Raw genomic sequence first — 20,101 nt, forward strand, 5'->3', positions numbered from 1 at the left:
CCAATTACTCGAAAACTGCCGCGTCATATGGCAAGGAGGTTAGGAAAGGCCCCTCACCTCTCCTGCCTTAGACGCGGCCCTCGGGGAGGCATTGTACTATAAGATGCAGAAAACAATTTTGACTAAAACCCGTTTTCACCTCAAGTAAAAAAAAAAAAAGTCCGGCTTCTCGCGGAACACTGCTGACTTCCGCATTAATGTACGGAATTAGGATATACGTGAGTGAATTGTAGGTTACATATATGTTATCTTATTAAGACGTTCACGTTCCAAACGTCAAAAGCATCGCTTTTCCCTCCGACAACCAAATCTCGTAAAAACTACTTCGCGCCGCGTATGAATAATGCGCAAAGCTTGCTTTTTCTTGGTATGGCCTCGAGATCGACCTAGAGGTGGCGCTACAGTCGTGCTATCATCATCATCAGAGCGGGGATAGGAGAACGGCCGCCCCATAGGCTCTCCATGTTCACGCGCGAGACGGCGTAGGTTCTTGCGTTTGTTTTGTCGCATACTGTCGGTGGGAAATCAATTCTAGCGGAAAAGGCTGTGGTACTGTTCGGTGCTTCAATTAAGATCGAATTGTGTTGCCAGCGTGCGGCCTAAATTTATATAATCGCTTCTGTGGGTGCGTCGTCTGCTCTAGGCAGTCGTTGGAAAGCATGGATCACCACGACTGATACCTGTCTCCGGCTGAACTGGAATATTTATGTTAAATATATATATATTTTTAATGAATGTATCGGTTCATCAACGTGGGAAAAAAACACAATAAATTCCAACTCAGATAACATAATAGCGGTACTGTGGGCTGTGAAATCGCATCTTCTATGATTTTTTTTTTACGTCTAGCTTTTGCAGTAATATAAATATTTAGAATGAAGATAAGTTAGCGCTGTCTTGGAAATTACCATGCTATTGAGTTCCTCTGCCCTTTTACTGTGCCATAGTGTGGGTAAATATTTTGGAGTCTGAACAAATCTACTGCGTTGCGATGAGGAGAGAGTGTCTCTTTTAGTTAAGATCTGCAAACTGCACGGTTTTCAGGACAACTGAAACAAGTGGAACAAACTGTTCTAATATATCTGATGTGACTGCAATAAACGGGTGTAACCAAGCAACGCAGCAATGTTCCTGTTATTAAATGCTTTTTTCGGTAGTGTGGGTTCACCCGCTTCAATTTTCTTGGTGAGGGCCGCGGATGTCAAGAGGCTAATAATATAAATTTGTGGCTAAATAATCTTGTAGTCAAACACAGTAGACTCTGCAACCCCAACAAGCGACGCGCACCACGACACAGACAGCGTCAGCCGCAGTGATACTGTTTTACTGATGAGGGCTAGCGACCTTCACGAGACTTTCCGATCACCCGCCCTCACCCAACGTATATCGGGACTAGGCAGTTCATCGGTTAACTTTCAGATTATCCAAGTAATGCTTTAATTACAATTTCTTTGCCAGTTAATTGGAGTCTTGTGCTGGAGAAAGTCAACAAGGAGTAAATAATACCTGCTTTAATAATTTTGACGTCCTTATTTCTTTTGCGACACAGGCTTGCACGGTAAACCACTTCAGCGTGCTTGTCATTTCACCGTAGGTGATTATACTGTTTAAATAATAACTTAAAAAGATACTTGGGGGGATCGGTGGCCGAGTGGGCTAAAGCGCACACCCAGCTCGACGCGCGTGGAGCGAAAGCTCGGGCTGCAGAGCCCAGGGATCCTGGGTTGAAGCCCCACCCCTGCCCGTTCCGATCTGGATGAGCATCGTACCGGCGTGCGGTCGTGTATCACTACTGCGTGAGCACGTTAAAGACCCCAGGCTAGCGGTTGTACTGCACTGGCTAAATTGCTCATCTACAGCGTGTGACTCGTCGCAACTTTAATGGCTGACCAACTACACGCTGTATAAATATCCCCACAACCCAATTGTTATTAAAAGGATACTTCATTTTAAAAGGCTTCCCATGTTGAAATGCATGTAAGGCTCGTAACGTGAGGTTTAGAATGGGAATACAATATGCCATTTATGACATAGTAAAACCAGTAAAAAAATGTTTAGTTTTAACGTCTTTCACGCATTATGACCGGCGAAAAATCAACATACGGATTTATTGATTGATTAGTCTATTAAAGGATGGCGATCAGTCGGGTTAATTTTCTAATCAAACCACAGACCAACTCAACATTCAATGCTTTATGAAAGCCACGGTTTGTGCGAGGTAACAAAAATACGCGGGATTTTTTTATGGAAGCTTCTTACTTAATAATAATCACTTTGCTGAATTTCTACGCATGGGAAACGATACAACACAGCCTTCAGTAAGACGAAACGGCAACATAAAAATAAAACATTTAATAAGGAATGTCAAGCTCAGCCTGAAACGGGCTTGCGTCGTCGAGATCCGTGCTTCTGAGCGTGCGCCCGTAGCAGACGACGCACGGCGGTATCCCCGCTTTCGCGTGTTTCCAGTTTCGGCCGCACGGTGGCGACACGGTTCGATCTCGAGGCGAATAGGTGCCTTAATTTTTGTTACCAAAAAATAGTTAAAGGCATTTAAATTTGAAGCGCCGTTTAACTCCTCACTATTTCCCTGTTTGCGGACGGAAAACGTTCCCGAGCCAGGGGGCAGAGTATAGGTTGTGATAGGGTGTGTTTTTGTTTGCTAACTAGTTCGTACAAGAAGGCCGATACAGAGTGCGTGTATATTTTTTAATGAAAAATGATTTGGTCGATTTTGTCTGTTCGTTACAAAAAAAGGCCCCATGACGACCATGGAAGATGACGCCCTTCGCACGTTTTTGAAACGCGATTGTGTCGCGTTCACGCTCGCTAGAAATATGTGCTAAAGAGCACCTTGTAGGTGATGTATGACTTGCTCGAAATGTGTTTCTCTTGTGCGAAAAGCTAGTTAAATGAGCGAAGCAAAAAAAAGAAAAAAAAAAGGAAAAAAAATGACGGTCGTGCGTGTTTGAGGTCTGAATCTATTCTCTCAGACACTTCATTTGACAGACATGTTCGTCGCTGTTAATGTACAACCAACTACGAGATTCCCTGCTTGGAATTTTATCATTACACAAAAAAAATGACAGAAATAAACTGAAGATGATGAACCGTTCGCAGTCAACGCAAATCTCAGTGGTGTTTGTGGATATTGAGGCATCGCGATGCTTGTCAGCCATCCAAAGGGCGACATATTTCTAAACCGCAAATGAGCAATTTAGCCGGGGCCGTACGACGCTGTACTCTGTTTCACCTTGAAGGCTGGTTCACACTGTTGCGACCGACTACGACCAAGTCTGACGGAGCAAGTTTTGAAGCCCCCCCTTACGACCACACCGCGCAGCAGCAATGGCGGCCGTAAGCGGCCTAAAACTTCGTTGCCATAGCAACCCGTAAAAGAGATTAAAGGGACCATGAAATGACCTTTTTACTTTTTCCCGATAACTTTTAGATTAAACCGTCAATGTTCACTGAATGCCGAACAGGCATCCGTTTTCGTCTCGGTTTATTAACTTCTACACAAAAAATTATTGAAATATCGACTTTTTCATTCTCTCCAACTGACCACAAAACAAGCCGTGACGTAAACCGTTTCCGGAACCGGAAGTTCTCTCGGCAATAGGAGAATGGGAGTGTTAGCGGCAACGAGTTGGGGTGCGCCGGTAGGTTTTACCATTTTACTGCGCTGATGTCACCGACGTATTTCCTGAATCGGCGCCTCTCATCGCCGCATCGCAGCTGAGCGAAATTCAATGAGATACTTTGCGCTACAGCGACAGCATGGGACTAGTCCCATACGCCGGTATGCCTCTTGGGAAGTGCAGCGAGTCTTCCGGTGAAGACTCCAGAAGTCAACCACCCTGTCATTGTTGGCAGAAGGGCCGGCCCGTGTCAGTCGTTTGCAAAGCGACGTAGATGGCGTTTTTCGCGGCTTTGGAGATGCAGGAGCGAGCCGACGTTAAAAAAGATACGTTTGAACTACGAGTGTCAGCAAGAGCCACGTAAATACCTGTTTACACTCGGAGCGGACGCGCGCGTTCGATGGAAGTGCTGTATTCGCGCTGTTTGTAAGCGCTTCGGGACCGTTCTTTTACGATTGCAACTCGATACTGACGCGACACTCGGCAAAGAAAGGTTGGACCGGGGTTGTACGTATACCTCCCACGAACTGTTGTAGCTCGACAGTGACGTGCAGTCTGTCAGAATAAAAATGGCATACCAATAACAAAGTGTACATACCGTGTTACGAAGGTAATCCATACGGCGTTTATTTCAGCTCTATATCACACAAAACAAGAAGATAGAATCGACGAGAGTCCCTTTTCGACGAGTGTTCGTCAACACTGCCTCGGAAAACAAGGGGAAGAGATTGACCTCACCCCTTAACGTAAAATTGAGGTCAGCGATCAAACTATAATACGGGAAGGGTCCACAAGGGTAGCGCGGGCATATTCCATTCATCACGCCAGCCGGTCGTAGGCAGACAGACGGTCTTGCGACGAAGCAACGCTGCGCCGAGTCGGAGTGCCTGCTAGGCCTATATTCTGAGAGCTTCGTCGGAGCGGGATTCGCGGCTGTTGTCGCTCTTCTCGGGTGTTTGTGGATCCAGCGTTCTTGTTCGTCGTGGTCTGTTTTAAGTACATTTTTTTTCTTGCTGCTTGAAGTCGGCACGCGCGAGATGAACACGTAGAAAAATAAACGTTCAGTCAGTCAGAGTTTTGAGAGGAAGGAAACCAAAGGAAATGACCGTTCTGAAGTCTGCCCTGCCCTACTGCGCACGCGCAGTAATTGCTTCGTTTACCACACGATAGATGGCGCTTGGCTCTCAGCATTATCAAATTTGGCAATTTTCGCCACACATCTCTAATTATGCTACAAAATGTGGATCTGAATATTATTTAACAAAACTTTTAGGAAACATCCGCCGGCTATTTATTGTTTACGATCGCGGAGCTGGTGAGGTAGGCTCTTACCCAATAGGCGACCTGGATTTGGCTGACGTGCTCCATTTCCGCGGGTGCATCGTAGTGAACAGGCGAAGGAAGGAAGGCGCAAAAGAGTCCAGTTTTCTTTTAAAAGTTCTATAGCAAATAATTTTTTTCGGCTCCCTATTTTTGTGTTTTTGTGTTTCTTTTCACACCTTTTACGACGTGCGGTGGATGAAACTCGATTTTAAAATCATTTCATGGTCCCTTTAACGACGCGAACCGTTGCAGGCGCACACGGTCGGACTCATGCATGTGAGTGAACCAGACAACGCATCCGATCCTTCGCCGACAATGTGTCACGTGACCTTCCGGTTCGGCGCTGCGTCGCGCGGAGCGAGATGTCCCATAACGCTCTCGACTTCTAGCATAGGCTGCGGTCAATCCTTCGGTGAAACGGAGTATAGCCTTGGGTCTTTATGTGCACCACGCAGTAGTGGTTACTAGGGAGCCTTCATGTGCGCACATGAAGGCACCCTAGTGGTTACCATGAACGCACGCTGATGATGGTTCTCCGTACAGCGTGGTGCCAGTTAGCAGTCATGCTGCACTGGCCCTTTTGGCAATATACTGTGACCCTCTGGATGGCTGTCAAACATTATGCTGTCCAAATATAAAGCCATAAATGTTCTGCTTGTTCCGCTCATGCTGCGTATACACGTCTTGTAATTAAGTCACCGACCAACTGTTCGTTGTTTTCTAAATTCAAGAAACAACCTGCGTCCCCGCGACCTTACAGCAGGCGCAACTCTCTGGAAATTTCTCCGATAATCAAGCATTGCCGACGAAGAAATGGCTTGGTTGCTAGCCCATTGAAATGGAAAACGCACAAACGCCGTGACACAGCCACCCATTCAGGATCCCGAAACCTCTCGTCCCCGAGGCCATTGCATCATCTCCTCCCATCTGCCTCTTTTTTGTTGCTTTGTTATTAGACGCGGGATCCCACCCCGCTGCAGTGCAGTGACCGTCACGCCCCTCCTTGACACCAGAAAACCTTCATCAATCGAAGTTTTGCTTTTCTTTCTTTCCTATACTGTTCCAAAAAAATACTTCCTCCTCTTTCCCGTCAAGAGTCAAGAGGTCCAACGAGTCAAAAGGTTCAATAATGGATCTTTTGACTCGTTGGATCTTTTGACTCGCCAGATACGAGTCAAAAGATCCAATGTGGGTCAAAAGGTCCAACGAGTCAAGAGATCCAACGAGTCAAAAGATCCACGGCGAGTCAAGAGGTCCAACGAGTCAAAAGGTCCAACGAGTCAGAAGGTCCAATAATGGATCTTTTGACCCGTTGGATCTTTTGACTCGATGGACCTCTTGACTCGGAATCCAGAGAGGCCTCCTCTCAAAACGTCAATAAACCTTTCCTTGTTTTTGTTTAGTCCATGGATCTTGTAAATATATATATATATCCTTGTTTACTATCCAGAAGGTAAATAGAGCAAAGTCCCCCCTACACCACTGACCACTGACACATAAAGAAGGTACGCAGCATTTTCTTTTTAGTCGTTAGTTCATAGGATCTTAGATTTTAGTTAACACCATTTCGATCAAGAATTTCGTGGAAGGTAGAGGGCTGAAACGTGTCCGTGGTGTATAAAACAAGGATAACGTCACGTTTTTTTTTTTTAATATGGAAATTTTTTGCCTGTAGGATACATGTCGATCACTTAAATTTTTTTATGCCACTTCGAAAAATGCAAAATGTTTCCTTGGTGAGTTTTGGCCATGCGTGTCGTTTTCTTATTTTTGTTTCACGCTAATCGCGTTTTTCTGTGTTGGTGCGCTAAGCAGAAGTTTGCTCTGGTTGTTTTGGACAAACAGAAATATAGTATATTGCGATAACCTCGCTAATCTTAATTTTGAAGTTACACTTAATTGGCCACAGTTTACATTTATGCTTTAATGCTGGATAGGTACATGACTTTGTTTGATTAGTACAGCTACTTGGAACTCAAGATACAGAGTATTTAGCGAAATTGGTTAATAACTTACAACCAAACCAGTGACCAAACGCGAAAGAACTTGATAATTTATTTTTACACATTTCGCACATCTACTAATATCACAATTATCAAAATATGGAGGAAACATAAAAGCAAAATAAAAATAAAACAAAATTATACGCAGAAAATAAACTGAATATTGCTCATTCCCAAAGGAAAATGTATATTTAGAGCATCGTTGATGCTTTCTGCCCTCGCTCTGTATTTTTGTTTTAGTAGCAGAAAATAATAACCCGGTACTTGTGTGATCGATTGAGCGAAATGCTGCACACGGAAAGTAGCAATAAGAAATACTTGTAATTAGAATAACCATTTTCTTAAAGCTTAATTGAAAGTACAGTATCAGCCTATTTTCATGCGAACAAGAAATCAGTGATAGTAATTGTAATAGTCCTAGGAATTCAGGTATTTCCATGTCGGTTTACACTTTCGAAATTACATTTTTTATTAAACGAGCCTTGACATTATTGCATGAATAAGTTGGGGACGTTGCTGGGAAAGTACTTTTTCGACGATTCTTCCTCAGTCTTGCGGAACTCTTCTGTACAGTTTAAAACCTAATATAAAAGTAAAAATACAGTTAGTGGAATAACAATTTTTATTCGCCAACACCAAATAACAAGCATATTGCTGTCCATAAGTATGTCCTAAGACAATCTTCTGTCTGTGAAATTTGGATTGCTTCACCTTATAAGAGGCTCTCCATGTTTTGAAGTAGTATATGCCATGGTTAATATTCCAGTCTTTCAAGCCCCGTTCTTTTCCGAATTAAAAAAAAAAGCTTGAAAGAACTTATTTAAGGGCGTTGATGAATCCTTTATTTTATGACCCCCATCGCTAGGCTGCGCTAAGAGAATTTTGAAGTCGTGTGGAATATAAACACATTTATATATTATTTCAGTCACGCTATACAAAGATGCCGTTCAAGAAAAGCTTCATACTCATTACATACGAAGGTCAATGTTCAAACAAATTATTTATTCTTTTGTCTCAGATTATTCTGCATGTACGGTAAAACACATCGGTAAAGGTTGTCTGCCAAACCGTGTAGCAGTATTTTAAACTACTCCCTTTTGGAAAAAAAAGCCTGAGTGACTCATAAATGCCGGAATCGATAACCCAGTTCGAATCCTATGGAAGGAGGTAGTAATATGCACAGTATTTCGATACCACACTCAAAATCGACTGGATGGGTGAGTTAAGGGCTTCAAATTTTTATGCCATTATATCTAGGGTGTATACTTTCCGGTGTTTATTTATGACAAAAATCGGCGGATGTTTATCCGTGTTATATAATTCTAGAATACCGGTGCTTTGCGGTGAATTCTCTCGTGCAGACGCTAAAGACGGTGATTATCGGGGGGAAAAATTGCGAATGTAAACACTGTTTTGGGCAAAAATCTGTTCAAATTGTATTTACATTTTTTACACAATCTCTTTCACACTTGATTATTGCAGTATATGGTCGCAAACATTCCTAGGATCGTGTCTGTCACTCCTTCCTGTTGACGACGCGCAATTTTGAGAATGCCTGCTCAACATTTGCGCTGGACACGGGAAGCCCCAAAACGTCCAACGTGGCTTGAGACAGTACTGGTCAGCTCTAACTGGCCTCTAGGGCCACTGATGGGGATCTTCAAGGTCGGTGGCTTAGGAGGACCGCTGACCTTGGACAACAGTGGATCAAAGCTACTGACCTCCAAGAGTTCAAGACCACGTAGGTCACAATAGAAAGACAGACAATGTGCATGATTCTGGTTAAGATAATGTGTTTGACAGAATTTTCCGTAGGTCTTTTTTAAGTCAAAAAAAGAAAAAGCAACATTGCTGGGAAAAAAAAATTAGAAACATGTCTTTTGCTTGCAACGATTTTTATTTCCGTCACCGGCGGATGTTTATCGGTGTTTTTCGTTTGTTTTAACCGAACGTTTTCGTTAAAAAAAAAAAAACAGCGCCTGCTCGGAAATATAAAAAACGGTGTTTTTCGGTTTTAACCGATTTTGTATTTTCGACACCGGCGGATGTGTATCGGTGTTTTTCGGTTAAAACTGGAAAATATACAGCCTAATTATATCATATCTTTTTTTAATTCTTGATGAATTTTAAGGGAGTACAAAGCTATATACTTCAGTATTGTATCATGCGCCTCAAGTTCAAGTTCAATAGAGTTATTTTATTACGTCTTTAGAAAACTTATAAAATGTGGTTATATATAGCAGTACTAATTTGTCTCATAAATTGAGGAAAAAACATGGGAAGCTTGTGAGTTCAGTGAAAACTGGTCTGCTTAAAGGAAAACTTGTCTTCAAATGAAAAGCTGGAGGGGGCGCTCTCTTTCTTTTATCGTTTGTATAACCAGTGAAAACTCGTGAACTGAATTTCGGTGGATTGAGGTACCACGGGAGCAAAATGTTACTGTCCCGAGTGAAAGTAACGTGCTAAAGAAAGTTTCGTGGTCTCGGCAGTCAGAACGTGGTAGGTGCCACGCCCTGGAGTCAAGGTGCACTGAATTGATAGAGCAGTATCGTATATTAAAGGCCCTTAGCAAAAAGCAGTACACTAAACCTGTACTAATTTTGCAGATTTACGAAAACAGTTGTACTCCTAAAGGTTATTTAAGCTACAGCCTAGAATTACTACTGGACTGAAGATATATTTTGAGTGTGTGCACCTTTAAGGCCTGTCTGTGTCTGTAGTGTGGAATGAAAACTTATACGCGCGCCCCACACGGCTAAAACAAATGAGGGTTGTTAATGAAAAAACAGTGAGTGCGCAGGCGAGCTGGTGGAAATTGATTATGATGTAGAATACCCGAGACTGTGGTAAAAGCTGGGAAACTTAGTTAAAGAAAAAGACAGGGGAAAATAACGTCTCCGATAGGCTGATGACAAAGAGTGTGGAAGACGATGCACGAAGGACGTGGCATGTGCAGCGATGGACCGCAGAACATAACGACAAAATGAAGGTGACGGGAAAAAGTCGAAACACTCGGGAGTTAGAGGCTCGTGAAAAAGGGGGAGCGAGCGTAAAACGGGCCAGTAACAGCTGAGACGGGCTAAAGGGCGGTCATCAAGTGGCGGAGCAGCGCGCAGGCAGAAGAAGGCGGATACCAAAACCGAGAGACGAGTCTCGTGAACGAGAGGACGGAGCCATTCATCAGCAAGACGCCCCGGAACCTGAGGGGACCGCCGTAGCAAGCTGAGTGTCATAAAACCTTATCTAATGGTAGCGTTGTGTCGCACATGGTTTACTCGGCGGTGAACAGAACTCGGTCTGGTCGGGCAGTGAAGACGAACAGACCAGTAAAGGTAATAATGTTTTAGTATACACATCATTTAAGATACATACTGTAGCTACCATTCCACCAAATCGCCGCACGAAGTTAGGCAATCATCATGATACAACACCAGCTTTTGCATATGGCCCTCTCAAAGAAAGTTACAGCCTGTTTTTCGTAACTCCATCACGTGTTCAACAAGAGTCACTCATTCTTCCCTGGTACCCATCATTACGGACGTTTGTTCGTCCTCCCCGAAACTCCGTGCAGTTTCCTCAATAGTTTATACACATTACACTTCTGCGGCGAGTAAAACTAATCTCCATGAAACCTTAATCTCTAGGAAACGTTAATGGGAAATGTTTACAGTCGTAGCTGTGTACGTACCATTGCATGTTTTGTTGCACCTTTTCTCGACGCGAAACCTGTTGGCATTTCCTCCCCCGCCACCATAGATAAACTTTTCGCATTTAGCACTGCTGGTATTAAAAAACCACATTTTTAGGTATGCTCTTCCTCGTCCTGTATCCAGTTCCAGCGAGCAGGGCGGCTTCGGGGCATCTTGCAGAATAAGGTTGGGCGCATTATTAATAACCCTTCGTTAAACCTTCGAAACCCTATTGCGTTACATTTGTTTCTAGGCTTTTAATTTACTATCGTGACAGTACCTTGAAGCATATAAACATTACAAATGAATATTTTACGACTGTAATTTACACAGCTTGCAAGATTTTCCGAGCCTGAAAAAACAGCCACAAAACAAAGTGAAACAAGATGTTAACGCTCAAAATCAAAATCAAACATACGGGCCCATAATGCAGGGTGTTCAAAATTACGTTTTACACATAAAAAAAGGGACTATCGGAGGTACGGAAAATCCGTTTTTGCACTTAAGTTATCCTCCCAAGTGGAAACTATGTGTAAGGATAGTAGTAGCTGTCAATTTTCTACCTGGCTAAACGTCAATGATAAACTTTTTAGTTACTGTAATTAGCGAATGTTTTTATATCGGAAACTTCAAGGCTGTCGTAAGCTTTCCTTTAAATCTCGTAACCTCTGTCCGTGTTCCCAGATATGCCTCTCCAAATTTGCCACTCAATACGGCTAATAGTAATCACGAATCGGAAATCGCGAAATTAAGCGCAAGCGTTCTTTGGTATGACTTCAGGCCTATGCGCATATCCTTCCTATACATTCTACTCCGCTCATTTGCTTTAGGCCGCGTGCCCACAGCACCAACTCCTCCCCTCTCGACGTGGACAGACGGTGTCCGCGGAAACGCATGGGTATCACGCTGCCCACGATTTCGTGCAGCGCCGAGGGAGAGAGCCGCCGTTGACGCACAGAGGTACTGGATTCGCCGAAAGAGCAGAAACGACTGTTTCCGCTGTCTCAAAGGCTGTCACGACAATAGATGGCGGCAGCCACCCTTCTGAATTCAAAACGGGTAAATCCCGAGGCTACGCGCATCCAGCCGTTCTTGCTACGCAAAAGCTGTCGGCCCCAAGATAATTTAATTTTCTCATAGTGAAATGCATTTTCTAGTAAAACATTTTTCATTTTTGATTAAAGAACTCACTTGGGCCACTAATAACTTCTTGGTGTCGAAGCTATTCTATGCGCCATTTCGTGGCACTAGCGCTTTACCACGGCGCCTGATTTCAATTTGTGGGGACGTTACACGAGGATCACTGCTGCCTCCTTGTCTCAGTGGTGTTGACTATAACCACTGATGACGCTTTTATCCGTGATTGAGGCAGAAAATTTCTTCAGAACTTTCAAGATATTTGAGTGAAGTTTGTTTCGAATTTTTTTATTTGTACATCATTCTTCCATATTACCAGGCAGAGCGTTGCCGTGCTTTCGAGCATAAAATTATAAAACTATGTGCCCTCTATGAACATGGGAACAGCTATTCTGGATCAAAATATTGCATGTGCAAGTTCTTGAGATAAATATGAGATAAACAAAACAAAAGAAAAACAGTTTAGATAAAAAATGTTTTTTTTTTTTTAGTGGATTACGGTATTACTTTGTGTGTGGAATCAGTTGCGGGTGAGTTTCTTCAGATTTAGAAGGCTTCAGATTTAGAAGGATGTACGACTCTTATCTTGATATCGTTACTGGAACCCTGCTCATATTTAGCCGCAGTAGATCAAACACATTAAAGAAACACAATAAGAAAACTAGCAAGTAGACAGTTCAAGACAAATTTCCAATGTGAAGCAAAGCAAGACTTTTTTCTTCGCTCAGACTTACCTTTGCAAAACATAGTGCACGTTTGGATGTCGTGAAAGTGATTTTCACCTCCTTCACAATCTGTTCCTTCTTGGACTTCACATTTTCCCGTTTCTCGATTGTATTCGGCGTGATCTCCTCCAACTTCACATTCTACCTCATCAGGATCTAGGCAGGATGTCCAGGGTTCATTCTCATATACTATTATTTCTCCAAGCCCTATTGAACGGTAAAAGAAACAATGCATTTCTCGGCTGTTATTGTGTTGACTTTTGTTCTGTAGAACATGAAATTTTTATATGCTGCTGGAAGAGTGTACCAACTTTTCATTATCTAATTACACACAAACACATAATTTTTATATGTATAATGTATATATAGATATAGATATACAGTTTTTTTTAGACTTACAAATTTTTTTTTAATAAAGCCCTGAAAGCTATATTGATGCGGTTTGTGCAAGTAATTTATACTGCCAGAGGGACATAGTACAGGGGGCTAATCGTAACGATCAGTCGGCTAATTAAGTAAAATGTGTTAATTAACTTTATCATTTGAAAAAATAGACATATGGTTTCAATTAAAAAACTTGGTGAGCGTCATTGAAAACCTCTAAATCACCTCTTTTTAGGAGGATCTAACGCAGGGGCAGCGTTTTACGACGTTTCGTAAAAACGCTCTATTTGGACGCGTTTCAAGGTTTCAGTTTCTTATCAGAGCGCATCTCTGCACCCGTGGTCCTGCTCCCCAGTGACTGAGGCGCGCAACACGCGTGCAACACACGTGCGCCCTACTTTCCACCATCCTGCGAGGTGGTGGTTTCGCGCTGTGACCACCGGGGAGCAGGACCGCGGTCCTGCTCCCCGGTGGTCACACCGCGAAACCGAATCCTAGACACGCGTCCGAATTGAGCGTTTTTTCAGAACGCCGTGAATTGCTTCCCCTCTTTTACATCTTCCTGAAACGAGTGTATTCAATGGTTTTCGATGTGGCTTAGCAAGTTTTTGATTGGAATTATATGACTATTTTCACTAATTAAAAGTTAATTAACAAACCTTACTTAATTAGCCAAGTGATCGTTACGATTAGCCCCCTATAGGATGTAGACCTGGCCGTATAACTCACCTGCACAAACCTCTTAAGTGTAGCTTTCGCGGCTTTTTTTAAACAAATATCTGAATCTCAACAAAAAATACCCTATATCTTTACCGGGTGTCCCATTTTACTTCGAACAGATTTATTACAAAACATTCGTAACATATGCACTCATACGGTCTGTGCAGGTGAGTTATACGACCTGGGGGCGACATTATGTGGGTGGCTAATCTTTGCGATAAGTCGGGTAATGAACTAAACTTTCTTAATTAACTGTAAGTTAGTAAAAAATAATTATATGGCTTCAATGTGAAACATGCTGCGTGTTATCGAAAATCACTTTATCATAGAAATATTTTTACTAATTAAAAATGAATTAGGCAAATTTAGTTAATTATCCGACTTATCCCAAGGATTAGCCACCTGTATGTCCTTCCGGCCGTATAACTCACCTGAACTAAAATGGAACACCCGGCGTATAAGGGTGGCGATGTCGGTCGGTTGGTTCATCCTTCCGCCGGCCCAAACAATAGTTTGGGCCGGCGGAAGCGTTCCATGACTGATCAGGAATCAGCAACGTTACTAAAACACTCAGTGGCAAAACTCCCATAGAGACAGCTTTGAAAAAGTGGCCCCAATCTGTCTCCGAGCACCGAGCTAATCACGAACACAACGCCACCATTTCTCCCACAGCGGCCACTCGAGGAACTGCACGTGACTTCTATTTTGGCTTTAAGAACAGCGGAAGAGGTTACAGGGGTGCCACCCCCGTCTCCCCGGCGGACGCGCCGCGTAGAACTACCGAAGTTAAAATGCACCTAGGTCGGGACGCGCTACCTGAAAGCCCCGCTGAGGCATGGTTGTATAAAAATAATATTAATTGTTACGCAAAACCCTGCAAACTAAAGATTTTAAAAACATAACGCGCCCCTCTTTTTGTACTAAACTCCAATAAATTTCATACAAAAAGAGTCTCTTCCGTTTGTTTTTACGCAAAAACAGGCTTTCAAAAAGCTCAAGGTGACCACAGTACCGACAAACGATAAAGAGTGGCGCTGTTGTTGCATTTAGCTCGGTCTCGGTGGACGCCAGCGGCCCAGGTTTTGACGGCGAGTTTCCCAACTGAGTGTTTTAGTAACGTTGGGAAGCAGCAACTACCGCTGGCGACGGATAGTCCTATAGCTTTCAAGTTTTGAGCAGCGCCCCTCGCGAGCAAGATCGAATATTTTCAGGTAGCGCTTGGCTTGCGCTTTTTTACGCTTCCTCACGTTGTTGAAATAAATGATGCAATGAAAGAAATAAAAAAGAGGTGCAAGAAATCGTCAACAAAACAGCTGAAAGGAATGCATTCTTGGCGTGTGGGTGGGACGCTATCCGCCGAGAGACTGAAGGATGGGGGAAGACGAGAGCACTCGAGGATGTCATAACGCCGAGCCCTGACTGGAATCATTAGGGGGTATAGATGTGAAGCTAGCTGCCTTGATCTTTATACTCACTCTTGGAACGCGTTCAAACGCGAACGCGGGTCGCTAGACGCCGGTGTTAGGCAATTTACCGCGTTCGAAGTGTGAGCAGGGACAAAGGCGGCTAGCTTTATGTCTACCCACTAATCATTCCAATCGGGGCTCGGCGTTCTCACGTCCCCGCACGCTCTCGTTTTCCTCCTCCTTCTCAATTTCTCGTCGCGTAGGCCACGAGCTGTACATTTTTTTTTTGTTGGTTTTGTTTTCTTTTAAGGCTTTGTCATACTCCGCCTTTGAGCACAGCGAATGCAGGGTAACGCAAAACAGGCGCATTTTATTGGTCGGCGAGCAGGAACTCGATGTCTGCGCCCAATCAGTATCTCTGTGCGCTGCGGTACGCCGCGTTTGTACGCTCGACGTCGGAGTATAGCCCTCCTGCGTTGCCCAAGGAGGGTTGCGAAAAGAGACTTGTGGGCATATTGAAAGGTTTCTGAACGCAAGTATGGACAAACGACAAACACGAAGAAACACGACAGACACGGACCGCGTTGGGCTCGCAGCAACTTTCCACCACTTCGGCGTGGTATTCCCAACTCGCCTTCCCAAGGGCTACACCAAAGTGGTGGAAGGAAAGTTGGGAGTCGAACGCCATCCGTGTCTGTCGTGTTCCTCCTTGTTTGTCCTTCAGCCATACTTGCGTTAAAAAACCTTTCAATATCTTCAACCAACACGCTCTCCTATTACTTTCGATGTTTACTTCTTAGCACTTGTTTTGGGTAGTAGAAAGTTTAGCGTCTCAAAGTGTCACGCATGTAGAAGCGTGCCTGCTCTGTTACTGAACGCGAGCTCACGAATAAAATACAAAGAAACATGAAAAATTCGAACGCCCTCGAAGCAAAGGTTAAAGCATAGCCTCCTCTATGCTCACAAAGCCTGGCAGTTCGGCGACAGAGCCATAGAATGCCCTGTCGCAGATTTGGTGCGCGAGGATCTGGTAGCACGGAGCATCAAAGAGCCATTGCTGGGGGAACCTGGACATCAGCGCACAGTTTTTGCAGCGGCGAGGACCCGAAACACACTTGTTCGCTTGGGAGAAGTGTGTTTCGGCGTCTCGCCGCAGCGGGGCGCCAGTCACGTGGCTCTCCTATCATTCGCTGTCTGCCGCTCCCCCTTTTCCATTTCGGTGGCCGCTTCTCGTGGTGATCTGCCAGGCTTTGTCAGTACATAAGAAGCTATGTTTAAAGCTATGGTGCCTGGAGCGCGTCTTCGACTGGTGTTTTTAGCGTCCCGGGCTGCCCATACATCGAAATTGGTCCCGAAGTGGCAACGAATGACGTCACAGAAGCCGGAGTGTCATGCTGTTGCATGTTGCGATCCTGGCGGTTGGTCGTATAAATGGTAACGAGAAGTTGCAAGTAGCACGAGCGAACGCGTGTGTCCCTGTCTTCACAGCGTCCCAACTTCTGGCAGCCGAGGCTTCCGTGAATTGCCACACTGGAGAGCGACCTACAGTAGAACAAGAGTCTGCCACGAACATTACAGCTTTTGGGACACCTCCAGATTGCGACTGGCGACAGCGTGACACTTCTATGACGTCATCGGCTGGAAATCGGCGGACCACTTCTTTGGACGCCGTAAACACACAAGTCGGCGACGCGTTCCAGGCACCATAGTTTAAGCTAAGGTGCTAACAGCGTGAGCCAGGATACACCGTTTCACGCGTACCAATGTAAAAATAATAAAAAAAAAAACGTTGGGACGCCAGATGTTTTGATGTCACCATGGATAAGAGTCGCGTACCCCAGTGGTGGTGGCGTGAATCTGGCGCTTTGGATTGTCTTGTGGCGTTAAATCTAGTGCGAGGCCCAATCAGGTGAGCTTGTACTACCCAAAATGAGGGCGCCACAGTTTGTTCAAAGCTTCAGCGTAGGTCACAGACTTGAACGTAGTTGAACTACTCTACTCAAACTACTGTAGTTTAACTACTTTTCCGAGTAACTTGGTAACTTTCAATTACAACTCTATTTGAGTAATTAGTAGTTTAATTTAACTACGTTTTTCAGGTAACTTCTACTCAAATTACTAACTACTTTCGAAATTTAATCCTATTTTTTTTCATCACAAAAGTTTGAGTGCAGAAATAAATAACACGCTGGCAGATTAAGTGGTATTCACGAACAAGGGGCCCCCTCACATTCCGTTCCCACGCACTTACACTCGGCAACCCTATAAACTTCATCACATGCGTCCTTGGGCCAAGGTGGCGACGACGAGCAGCCAAAACATAACACCGGCGCGAACGAACGCAGTCAGAGATGCTTGACAAGCCTTGGTCGGGTGTTGACCTAATCCGGTAATGCACGCAAGCGCCGCGTTTCCAGCTGCAAACGTGAAAGACGGGGACACACCGAGGGTTGTTGTTGTTTTCATGGTGTGCCTTAGTGAGTTCTGACTCAAGTTGTAGGTTCCACGGTAGGCGCCACTGGGATGACCTCGCAGCTGGGCGCCTGTTCTCATGGTCGCCTCGTCGTCAGTGCATACTCCCTTGCAAAGCGGACTCCCCCGCGCATCAACGCAGACACGGATAATCCGTTCATGGGAGCACGTTGCCGCTTCCAGCTTGCAACTGTACGAGCGCCGATGCTTGTTCAGGTAATCCTTCGCGTCCTTCCGACCTTCCACGCCAGGGAGACCTCCTCTTTGTTGAAAACGTTTTACTTGTCAGACGCGTCAGGATACCGTAGTCGCCGGCGAGGATTTCGAGTCACCCTTGGGAGATCCTTTTGTTGGAACTTGGACCCAACGTCAACGGCAAAAAACGTTTTTTTTTTATGTGGCGTAGCTATAACATTGCAACGAGACGCGCAGTCGTCCAGATGATCTCATCGTCCTGGCGCGAGACTTGATTCCTTGACGGTGAGGTGCACTCGCTTGGCGAAATCTCCGAACGTCGTGAGAATAAAGAGGGGCCAGTCATAACAACCTCAACTTTCCGAAGAAAAAAAGAAAAGAAAAGAGGAGAGCTCGTTATAAAAGACCCTCTAGCCGAGGCAAGCCTCGCATGTTTCGTCATGGACACCAAAGATACCGACACTCGCTTACCCGACCCTGCACAGCCTGCTTCTGAAATTGAACGCTGTCTTTGCATCTAGCGCCACTGTGCAACGTCTTTTTAGCTTGACCGAGGACGTTATTAGGAGGAAAAGAGGAAAACTCTCCGATAACAACTTTGAAAGACAATTGCTTCGGCGAGCGATTAAACTACTTTGGAAGTCATAAAATGACTGCATTTATTTCCGGCTCGCAGGGTTTTTCACTGATCAAAACTTCTGTTCATTTTGCTGCCACAAAAACATAAAAAGTAACTTCGGAAGTAACTTCAAAATAATTCGCTACTTTTTTACAGTAATTAGTAGTTTACTCAATTACTATTACAAATGCGTAATTTCTACTCTACTTCAACTACTTTTGGCGTCGATACTCAGGAACTTAACTTAACTACCAATGCATTCGAATGCGAGAGCCAAACGCAGGACGCCGGCGTTCCGCATTCTAACGCGTTCGACGTGCGCAGTGGAGACAAAGGATGCTAGCTTTAAATGCACCCACTAATCATTCCAGTCACAAGTCGGCATTCTGACGTCCCCGTGCGCTCTCGTTTCTTCCTCTCGCTCACTTTCTCGGCACATAAAGCCTTTACGCGCATGAACAGACACTGACAGACGCTAGCATTTGAACTTGGCTCGTGCATAATTGAACGCTACAACGTAGCCTTTATGGTGGCGTCTTGCAGACGCCGAAGCCAACATTACAAGTTCGCGTCTTGTGAACACGCTGGCGACCCCTAGCCGAGTGAAACAAATCTATATAAGTATCCCAACCATAGTTAAACAACAAGCAGCTCAAGAAGGCGCGACGCGTAATGTTCAGAACCATCCTTCACTCAGATCTAGTGTACCTGGTGTCCATAAAAGAATAAGAAAAAAAAAAGTTTTCTGCCAAGAAGAAAAAGAAACAAAAAAAAAGGAATCGCCGGACGCATATTTTCTTCCCATTTTGGAGCTAGCAGACCTGACCGGATGACAAAGTTTCAAAGCTTGGCGTTGTTTGATTCAAAAGTTACAAGCACAAGCGTTTTCGAACATTTTTGGCGTGGAAATAGGGTCTATTCACTGCGTCATTCGTCTTCACGTATTTGAGGGCTTCGCCTGCTGCCATTTGACTTCATTTCTTTTAATGCAGTGTACTTTATGAACCAGATAATGTCAAATTCTCAAACTTCGAAGTCTAGTTCCCATCTCTAGCGCTATAGTTGGGCGGGGACGGAGCGTTCGGCGGTCAGACTCCTGGTTTGTTCAGAGGGCGCAGCGAAGAGGGACTTGTTAGGACTTGTTTTGGGTAGTAGAAACTTGAGCGCCTCAAACTGTCACCCTGTAGAAGCGTGCCTGCTCTGGTGCGGAGCGCGATCACGAGAAAAAAAAACAAAAAACGAAGAAGCCAGCAGCCTAAATGTAGCATTTCACCTAACTGTGCTATACTACACAAGTTCATAAGACCAGTCATAATAATCACCGTGACACGCGTGTTTTGATTAAAATATAGACCCAATTATGATCATTTATAAAAGTGGATTTAATTCACGCGCAGTGCACCAATAAGATTTGAAAGTTCTGTTTAAAAAATTAAGTAAATATATTGTAGTACCGGCAATTCAAATAAGCTATTCAGCAAATAAAAAAAAAAAGTTCCGAAAATTTTTTTTATCAAATATTAACTCAGTCTTTCCAACTTGATAATACATACCTCACAGAAATGCGGCTACATCTGCACGTAACTAGTCTTAAATAAACACTCGGCGTCTGGGTTTTGTTTTCCCCGCGAAGAATGCGTTTCGGATATATTGAGCTATATCATACTGCACTCACATTAATTTTCTATGAAACCAAGGTTGAGGAATAGTTTGCACACGTCTAGAGGTAACTTACCTATGACCATCCAGAAAGCTCCAATATAAAAGAAGCAGAGAACCACTCGCAT

General features: G+C 44.2%; 1 protein-coding gene across 1 annotated transcript; it reads right to left on the minus strand.

Moving 5' to 3' along the window:
• Positions 1-7,513: 7,513 nt before the first annotated feature.
• Positions 7,514-20,101, minus strand: LOC120844391 (boophilin-H2-like). The gene is made up of 4 exons (XM_042291922.1): positions 20,050-20,101; positions 12,528-12,725; positions 10,656-10,829; positions 7,514-7,548 (listed from the first exon to the last, which is right to left on the minus strand). Exons 1-4 carry the CDS (start codon positions 20,099-20,101, stop codon positions 7,514-7,516), a joined length of 459 nt encoding a protein of 152 aa, XP_042147856.1.

The sequence above is a fragment of the Ixodes scapularis genome, unplaced genomic scaffold (genome assembly GCF_016920785.2).
Source record: "Ixodes scapularis isolate PalLabHiFi unplaced genomic scaffold, ASM1692078v2 PGA_scaffold2__306_contigs__length_199485367, whole genome shotgun sequence".
In the NCBI taxonomy this organism is placed as follows: Eukaryota; Metazoa; Arthropoda; class Arachnida; order Ixodida; family Ixodidae; genus Ixodes; species Ixodes scapularis.